We start from the raw sequence: 9979 nt of genomic DNA, 5'->3' as shown, positions 1-9979 counted from the left end.
AGACCGAATTTCATAAACATTCACATACTGATTGTATGATTTATCCTTTAATCGAATATCATAAACGTTTATATATCGATCATGTTTGAGACACATACAAAATACGTTTGTTCATTTTTAGAAGTACAAACATCAGTTCTCGTCTAGACATATTTTAACTTCACACCCATAAATACTAGAAAAAGTATATATAAATTGAGACACTTTACCAATATTAGAAAAAATATATATAAATTGAGACATTCTACCAGTCTTTATTTACAAGATAATTTTGTAAAAAAATTGTCCCAATATTTGAAGATTTTTTTTAATTGCTCATTACATTAATTATCGTAGGACCTAAATATCCTTAATCAAATTTAAAGATTATAATGATATTTTTATTATTGGTGTTACTCTTCTGGCTCATTACAAGTGTTAAATTGTATTAAAAGTTGTCCAAAACATGGCGAGGAGCATTTTATGAGATCTATTTGATGAGCATGTGACTATGAATATTGCTGGCTGGATGGTTGGTGTGACTGTTTACCAAAGATAATAGGTTGGCTCAAGGGCCATACTATAAATGGAGAAAAGAAAATTCATGGCTTTGTTACAGGGCCTACCTTTTATGCATCTTGGTCACGGGACACAAACATGTGCAAACTCAAAAAACCAAAACTGTTTACTAATACAAATATACTAATAACACTGATGCTAAAACTATAAAAAGGATAACTACACTGCACACACACACACCCCCAAGTCGTGACTTGTCAACCAACTCCACCTCCACCCTTTTCAGCACATAAACATTCGTTCCCATACTTTCTCTCCCATTTGTATAACTTCGATGTCCATTGTTCATCCGTGACTTTTTCATTGTTTATATGTGTTTTGTGGGGTGCCCTCTATCTCTCTCTTTGTCCCTATATAGTCAAGACAACATCTTCTATACTACTACCAAAGCTCATTCATCCTAATCTCTCTCTCTCTCTCTCTTCACTCTTCCCTTCTTGAATTCCGGATAGTGTTGTGTACCACCTTATGAATTTAGATTGCTTTCTCTATTTCCAACTCAAACCTTGCCTTTCACGAGATGAGTTTCAGCGTCACTTTGTTGGCTGCACCTGCACTTTACTCTAACCTGCTTTGTTTTCTAGTGCCTATATGTATATAGTCTCCTTCACATGTCTATGCTGGCTTAACTATTGGGTAATGAGATATTACAACTCAATCTTTCTATACAACTTTTAATATTATTTTGTAATACTTTTCATATTTTAATTACAAATTTACTCCTTATTATATATTACTTTTAAATTCATCACATCATACCATTCTAAAGGTTGTCAAATCATTTTCCTTAATTATTTCCCTTCTTTGTCCTCTTCTCTAACTCTCTGTCTCTATTTATGTTCCACACTCTATTCTGTTAGGAAGTCTGAAGTATATCACTACCTTTTCATTTGTTTTTGTTCTTCAACTTCTAAAACGTACTACTTATTAACTTCAGGTTGTGTTCCAACTTCCAAGACTTATTAATTACTGTCTCTTGTTGAATTGAGCTAGTCTGCTGGTAATGTTCGATGCTTTTGGTTCCCACTTTGCTTGGGTTTACTGTTGTTTAATTTTTGTTGGTCTCACTTTGAATCTCTCAGGAGGATGAAGGCTTTTTTGTTTGTGTTTGTGGCCCTTACGTTGTGTGGTTATGCTGTTGCTAAAGAGTGCACAAACATTCCTACACAATCTCATACATTCAGGTATGAGCTATTGACATCAAAGAATGCAACATGGAGGGAGGAGGTGATGTCTCACTACCATTTGACTCCAACGGATGAAACTGCTTGGGCTGATTTGCTTCCGAGGAAGTTCTTGACAGAACAGAACCAACATGATTGGGGGATGATGTACAGGCAAATCAAGAACACGGGTGTGTCCAAGTCACCTGAAGGATTTCTGAAAGAAGTGCCTCTTGGGCAGGTGAGGTTGCATGAGGATTCAATCCATGGTAGAGCACAGAAGACAAACTTGGAGTATCTGTTGATGTTAGATATGGACAGATTGATTTGGAGCTTTAGGAAGACAGCTGGTCTATCCACACCTGGGACTCCTTATGGAGGGTGGGAAGGTCCAGGAGTTGAGCTTCGGGGTCATTTTGTTGGTTAGTTTATTCCAGAAGTTAACTGCCACTATTTTCTTTTCTTTTCCTTTTGCCATGTCTAACTTCTGTTCCAGTTTTCTGCTATTTGTTTATGGCAAAATTTTACATGTATACCTTTCAATTTTCCTACACCCTTCTAACACATTATAAAAAAATAATATTTTTACTTTTCTAGTTCATTCATCCTAAATCATTTGATATTTTAAAATGAAAAATGTTATTTTATTGGTGTTGGATGGCTGTTGAGTAGAAAATGGGGTGTTTCTGGATCATCACCCTTTGTACTCACCTCCACATGCTAATAAAGAATTCCTATAAGGAGTGGATCCGGATTCCCTGTATTAATTTTTTCCACATATTCAATCATTCAACAACTCAGAACCATTAGATGAAGATCTGACGACTCATGTTTTATGTTGGCAACTTAAAATTTGAGTAATTTGATCTTTATCAACAGTTACAATGCATTGACAGTGTAAATGCAGGAAAAATCAACTTTACCGAATCCAATTGCTAAGGGGGAAAGGTCTTATTAAATGCAATCAAAGCTTAATAACTTTGTAGTTGGTTGGTTACTTTCAAAGATTCAAAAGGGCATAACAGTTGAAGGCTCTTTTTCTGGCAATGCTTTTTCCACTTTTTTGCCCAGAGCTGAAAGAAGATTGAACTATTAGTTGAATAAAAATTGGAGTCAAATTTAGACAATATTTCTTAGGTAATGTTTTGCTATCTACAAACAGCAACAAATGTTTTCGAGTTTGTAAAGGTTGTCTTTCTATATGTAATGCTTATTCTAAAGGATCCCTTGGACTCCATGGACTTCAATTACTGGCTGTATTTATGTACTAGGATTGAGGTTTGTTCCTAACTTCTGAAATATCCTCACAAACTGATATGTTGACACACAAATGCACGTTTGTTTCTCTCTGGACTCTGGTGGTCTTGTATCTTACAAAGCACACTACCTCTACCCCTGCCTACAACTTTGAGTCTCTGCAATTCACTTTTCAAAGTTAATTCATGATTTTGTTTTGGCACTGTGAAGGGCATTACTTGAGCGCATCAGCTCTAATGTGGGCCAGCACACAGGATGAGAGCCTGAAGCAGAAAATGCAATATCTTGTTGCTGGCCTGTCTACTTGTCAGGAGAAGATAGGGACTGGATATCTATCTGCATTTCCATCTGAGTTGTTTGATCGATTTGAATCTGTTCAACAAGTTTGGGCTCCCTATTATACCATTCACAAGGTATAATCAGAAGTGCATTTTTATTGTGAAAGTTCTTTTGACCTTATGTTATGGGTTTGCAACTATTCATCTTTGACAGATTTTGGCTGGCCTCTTGGATCAACATATATTTGCTGGAAACCCTCAAGCTCTAAAAATGGTAAAGTGGATGGTTGATTACTTCTACGACAGAGTGCACAGTGTAATAACAAAGTACACTATAAATAGACACTATGAATCACTGAACGAGGAAACTGGAGGAATGAATGATGTCCTTTACAAATTATATAGCATAACAGTAAGTTAACTGGTTTGTATAATTTCTTTAACCCTATTGTTGATTCGTTAGTAAGATGTTCTTGAATTGTATACTTCTTATACATAAGCATAAGCTTTAACAAAGTTTAATTATAAATTATAATGGTTTTCCTGACTGTAGCACAAGGTACCTGTAAACTTCAATTTGGAAGTAAATTTGTCATACTCTTCTATGCAGGGGGATTCTAAACATCTATTGTTGGCTCACCTTTTTGACAAGCCCTGCTTTTTAGGGTTGCTTGCAGTGCAGGTAACGATCTAACAGTTTTCTTTTTGACAAAATTGCTATTTAGTCTGCATACTCTTATACAGTTGTGACAGAATTTCAATTTTTTTTTAAAATCAGTTGTATTGCAATTTCTAAGTAATGTTAACTTTTAGATGAGTACCTACATGTGTAAAAGTTTCCATATAAAATTTAAGGGTGGCTCTTTTTCAATATTTATACGGGAAAACCTTAGTGAAATGGTATGGTTGCTGCCTTGTGCTTGGAGTTAAAATCCTAAAAACTGCTTCTCATCTTGTGGGAGGCTGCGTCTACCTTTCTATTTCAAGTTCATTTTTTTATGAAAACAGATATTGTAAAGAAGAAAATACACAGTCAATTTTCCACTTTTATGCATAAAAATGGTTTATTCTGCTTGAATGTTATATATAATGTTGTGCTGATCTCTGAATGAAACAATGAGACATTTGAATGTTGAACTTGGGACTTTTTATTCTAGTCTAGAAATGGTATTTAGTTTTGATTCATGGCCCAAGATTTAATTTTGAAACTCTCGTTTCCCATGTAGGCTAGTGACATAGCTGATTTTCATGCTAATACACATATCCCAATTGTTGTTGGATCTCAAATGCGATATGAAGTCACAGGCGATCCACTTTATAAGGTGATTTGCTTCACTCACATGGTATACTTGCACTCTGAATTACATAAACAAAATACACAAATTATTATTGGCTTCCATTTCACTTTTTTAGTTCAGTAACTATTTGGTTCGTACTTCAAATTTTACATTTCTATTTGTAATGTCAGTGTTCTTTTAGTTTTTACTTTTGGTCTTCATTTTGGAAATTTTCCTATATTGCTGTATTGCATAAGCATATCTGTCACATTACAGAATTTCTTTGTTTGGTCCCCTGTATTGGGTAATGTTTTGTATAGTTAAATTGGAAGCAATATTTAAGCCCGTTATTACATAACATTTGTCATGCCTTTCAACTTTGTGAAATCTGTTCGTTTATTGGTGTTAGGAAATTGGGACATTCTTTATGGACCTCGTAAACTCTTCTCACAGCTATGCAACTGGAGGGACATCAGTCAGCGAGTTTTGGTATTAAGATTTTGCCTTTTTAGTTTAGTTTTTTCATATGCATTTGAAATTATCTGTTGAAGAACTGTTTGTTACAAGGGCATCAAGTGAAAGTGTTACGTTCTTAATTAGTTGATAACAAATTCTTGATTTCTTTCTGAACTCTTTTTCTTCAACTTTTACATAGGAGTAATCCAAAGAGAATAGCAGACAACTTAGGAACGACAGAGAATGAAGAGTCATGCACGACTTATAATATGTTGAAGGTACAACCAATCATTCATAATTTTATCAGCTCGTCACGTAATACTTGGGAAGCTAAAAACGAGTATATGAAATTTTTTCATAGTCATTTTAACTGTCAGAAGAGAGAAAACTTATTATCACATGGTAATTCATCATTACATGTTTTTGATTCATGTCTTTATGTGTGTTTGAGAGTGTTTGCATTGCGCGCAAAATAAAATGGTTTCAGGTTTCACGCCACCTCTTTAAATGGACCAGAGAAGTCTCTTATGCAGACTATTATGAGCGTGCCTTGACCAATGGAGTGCTTAGCATTCAAAGAGGAACAGATCCTGGGGTGATGATTTACATGCTTCCACTAGGTTTTGGGGTTTCCAAGGCTAAAACTGGACATAGTTGGGGAACACCGCTTGACTCTTTCTGGTGCTGCTACGGAACAGGTATACGATTGTTTTGTTTATATACTTTCAAAACTGCTTCACATTGCACCATATTCTTTGCCAACTCCACCTTACTCTTACTCAATTTCCTTTTCTGTTTATTAGGAATTGAATCATTCTCAAAGCTGGGGGATTCTATCTATTTTGAAGAGCAAGGGAAAGATCCTTCACTTTACATCATTCAGTACATATCAAGCTCGTTTAATTGGGAATCTGGCAAAATTTTGCTCAATCAGAAAGTTGTTCCAGCTTCTTCATGGGATCCTTACCTTCGAGTGACATTTACGTTTTCTCCAGTTGAGGTAAATGTGACATTGTTTTATGGGATGTGTGGCATGTCCTTTAGCTAAATATTCATCTTTGATACCTTTTAGAGGACAATATGTTCATTGTAACTGATCCAGTCTAGTGCCTTTGTGCCAAAAACCGTCTTGATCTGCTTCAGTCAGTAAAAAGGGTAGAAATTTTTCTCCATCAAATATGTGAAGGTAGGGGCATCCAAGTATGTAATGTAGAACCTCTAAGGTGGGAGGTGTCAATCAATGCCTTAGATACTGTGCTTTTGGGCACAGGGAACATCATGTCATGTATGTTGGCTTCTAGTGGTGAATCGAACCTTGGATTAGTCCCCCAGCCACCAAACAGAACTGGGTGGAGAAGGCCTATTTGAAGCAGAACCAAAAACAATCACAATATTGAATGTCTAAACTACCTTATGACTCTTTAGTCACTTAGACTTATTTTAAATTTTTTGCTAAAGGAATCAGCTAAAGTATGATGGAAGGGTACTTACAATACAAATTTTAAAACCATATTTGAGAACAAACCAACAAGATATGCAAAGTAAGATCCTCTGCATTTTTCTGCTACAACCTCAGTTTTCAAATCTTTTAACTTCTGCAGAGTACTTCGTCTACACTGAACTTTCGACTACCAAGTTGGACAAGTCTAGATGGTCCCAAGGGGATATTAAATGATGAATCATTATCGCTGCCAACTCCAGGTGTGAATGTCTCTAACTTCCTCCATTTATCTTGTTTACTCATTGGTAGCTAGAACGATTAACCACCGAATAATAAATAAGCTCTTTTGCAGCAAATTATAGTATGTGTACTTTTTTTAACAGAAAAAATGAACACTTGAAACATTGAAGTAATGTTCTAATGTTTTATTTTGTGGACCTCCACTCCAGGGTCTTTTTTGTCAATCACAAGAGAATGGAGTGCTAGTGACAAGCTCACCCTTCAGCTGCCACTTACTGTAAGAACAGAGGCCATAAAAGGTAGCTTGACGAGATAATCCATGAGAGTTGAATACTAGAATTTCTAATAAAAAATTTGGTAAAATTGCTGATAGTGTTTTTAAACCAAATCTAGATGACAGGCCTCAATATGCATCTGTTAAAGCAATTCTTTATGGTCCTTATCTTCTTGCCGGTCATACGAGTGGGGGTGATTGGGACATTGAAGCTAAAAATGCAGACTGGATCACTCCTATTCCTGCCAGTTACAATAGCCAACTAGTTTCATTTTTCCAAGACTTTGAAAAATCAACTTTTGTGTTGGCAAATTCAAACCAATCACTTGCAATGCAAAAGTTGCCTGAATCTGGCACTGATTTGGCTCTAAGGGCAACCTTCAGGCTTGTCCTAAAAGAATCTTCCTCAAAGTTTTCAACATTGGCAGATGCTTATGGTAGATCAGTGATGTTAGAACCATTTGATCTTCCTGGAATGAATGTGATTCACCAAGGAGAAGACAAACCTCTTCTCATTGTAGATTCTTCAGATGGCAAGCCATCTTCTGTTTTTCTTATGGTTCCAGGATTGGATGGAAGAAATGAAACCATATCTTTAGAATCACAGAGTGACAAGGGCTGCTATGTGTATGGTGCTTTGAGCTCTAGTGCTGGAGTCAAACTCAGTTGCAAATCTGATTCTGATTCTTCTTTTAAGCAAGCAACAAGCTTTGTTGCTAGGGAAGGATTGAACCAATACAATCCTATCAGTTTTGTGGCTAAAGGAGCAAACAAGTATTTTCTTTTGCAGCCATTATTCTCATTCAGAGATGAGTTCTATACAGTATATTTCAATATTCAAGATTGATACAATTTTCCCCCTTGAAAATAAACAGTATAATGTGCTTCATCTATAAGAGATCAAGAAATCGATAAACAAATGTAGAAAGAATAAAGGATGAACATCTTCTTGTGACTTGACCTTTCTGTGTATTCATTTATCTAAATGAAAAGAAGCAAGGGTTAAGAGAAGTGATGATATGTCTCACTACTCAGTGTAGCTGTTTACACTGTATCAAAATTTAGTTGGCATGGTTCTTTGTAAACCTATTTATTTATATGCAGAGAGTTAACTTTTGAATTAATCAACACATACTTAAGAATAATGCCATATCATTAATAATGTGATTTGACAGTAAAAATATATATTTTTTATTTGCATAATTATATGAATGACAGTAATATATATATATATATATATATAAGAAAATAAATTAGTTTCTCGGTTTCTGTTTTAAGTTGTTTTTCCATATACTGACAAAAATATTCAATTTTTCATGATTTTAATAAAAATTAGTTGAAATATAAGAATATAAATGAGAAAATAAAACTAATGTTGTCTGAAAAAATTGGGAAGTGAAATTTTTGAATTTATAAGAAAAAGAAACCTTAATTCACAAAATTAGGAGGCAAGTTAATTCCATTAAATTTTAGGCTTCTTCTTCCTGCACCCCTACATTTTTCTTCCTGCACCTCCACAATTTTCTAAATCCCGAAACTGGCCTTAATCTTTTATTTGAAAAAGCACACCGTGGTTACCGGAAATAGGGATCTGGAAGTGTGTTACGCATTCATCAATCCAGAACTGAATATTTTTTTTTCGGACGAGGGGGTGTTCCGAAAGCAATTTTGTATAAATTATTGATTTCTGGATTGTTGAATCCATAAGCCTAATTCTATTACGGATTCATGGATCCGGAATGTTTTTTTTTTTAATTACAGATTTCTGAATCCGGAATGCATATTTCTATTACGGATTAGTGGATCCGGAATGCTTTTTTTTAATGTTGAATTTTTGAATGTGAAATGCATATTTTGAATTACGGATTGGTGGATCCAAAATTTTACCAAAAGTGTCAATCCAAAATTTTTCCAAATTCCATAATCCATAATGCTCAGTTCAAGTGCATTTTAGGGTTTTAGGGTTTTTAAAAAATAATAAGAACAATTTGATCTTTGCAAAATATTGTAGGGTGCAAGAAGAAAAATGTAGGGAGGTAGGAAGAAACTGTCTAAATTTTATCTATTATTGATATTTGTCCTGAAATTTTCTTATTAGTAGTGTCGTAAAAAAATACGTGTCGGAAAAAAATACATATGATAATAATGTAATCAAATGTTGGATATTAGTTAAAATTATAGAATCTTAGGAAAATGAATAATTAAAAATAATGTATTTATTCTTAAAAATAAATATAGAAAGAGTAAGTTGTTTATTTTCATTTGCAGAATAATATTTTACTATTACATCATTTTAATAAATGATAATATAAAAGATATTTAGTTTACGTGATAATTAGGATTTAGATAATTAGGTTATGTAAAGAGTCTATTTTTAATTTCTAAAATATCATGGTAGATTTTTTTGTCTTTTGGATCACGCCGACTATGAAATTGTGATGCAAATAAGTCATTAATATTTATAAGGAATAAGATTAAATTAAACTGATTAAGTAAATATTTTTATTCATTAAATTTTATAAATCTTCAAATGTGATATGTATGTGTGTATATTACATATTAAAGTTAAGGCATTTTAAAAACTTATTTATATTTAATAAAAAATATTTTTTGCAACAAAGGAAGGGAACATGTTCATTAAGAAAAAAATAATAATTTAATAATTAACTTGTTCTTAAGGAAGAAATAAGCGAATTGACTGACTAATAAAATTAAAAAGAATTTTTTTTTGAAATAATTATATTAAAAATAATGATCACATAATTTCATTAATAACAAAAACAAAATAATAGAGTGCTTACACAAAAATAAATAAATATTCAGTAGAATAAATTCTAAAATTAAAAAATATATATTTTAAAATTTTGAATTAATGCATAATTAATTATACAATAGTATTTATTAATTAATGAGATAACGTTATACTTACCAGCTACAATTGGTTTCTTAAGCCAAATATTAATAATACAACTTCCATTAAATTATTGCAAACATACTTTTAATTGGTAATTGACATTTATTAAAATACAAATATT

At 33.3% G+C, this 9979-nt stretch overlaps 1 protein-coding gene across 4 annotated transcripts; it reads left to right on the top strand.

Annotated features, from left to right (window-relative positions):
• The first annotated feature begins 704 nt into the window (after positions 1-704).
• On the top strand, positions 705-8068 carry LOC137818530 (proline-tRNA ligase (DUF1680)). Of its 4 annotated transcripts, XM_068622023.1 has the most exons (14): positions 705-1194; positions 1496-1558; positions 1641-2143; positions 3189-3391; positions 3471-3668; positions 3867-3938; positions 4483-4578; positions 4943-5022; positions 5189-5267; positions 5477-5687; positions 5793-5989; positions 6591-6690; positions 6880-6969; positions 7064-8068. In XM_068622023.1, exons 3-14 carry the CDS (start codon positions 1645-1647, stop codon positions 7789-7791), a joined length of 2553 nt encoding a protein of 850 aa, XP_068478124.1. In that variant the 5' UTR covers positions 705-1194; positions 1496-1558; positions 1641-1644; the 3' UTR covers positions 7792-8068. The 4 variants fall into 4 exon arrangements, with proteins under 4 accessions (XP_068478124.1, XP_068478141.1, XP_068478115.1 ...); XM_068622040.1 differs by lacking the exon at positions 1496-1558; XM_068622014.1 differs by lacking the exon at positions 705-1194 and having other exon boundaries at positions 1319-1558.
• The last annotated feature ends 1911 nt before the right edge of the window (positions 8069-9979 follow it).

The sequence above is a fragment of the Phaseolus vulgaris genome, chromosome 11 (assembly GCF_051622355.1).
Source record: "Phaseolus vulgaris cultivar YP4 chromosome 11, ASM5162235v1, whole genome shotgun sequence".
NCBI lineage: Eukaryota > Viridiplantae > Streptophyta > Magnoliopsida > Fabales > Fabaceae > Phaseolus > Phaseolus vulgaris.
The sequence above is the reverse complement of the archived record's forward strand: the minus strand, read 5'-3'. Positions and strand labels throughout refer to the sequence as shown.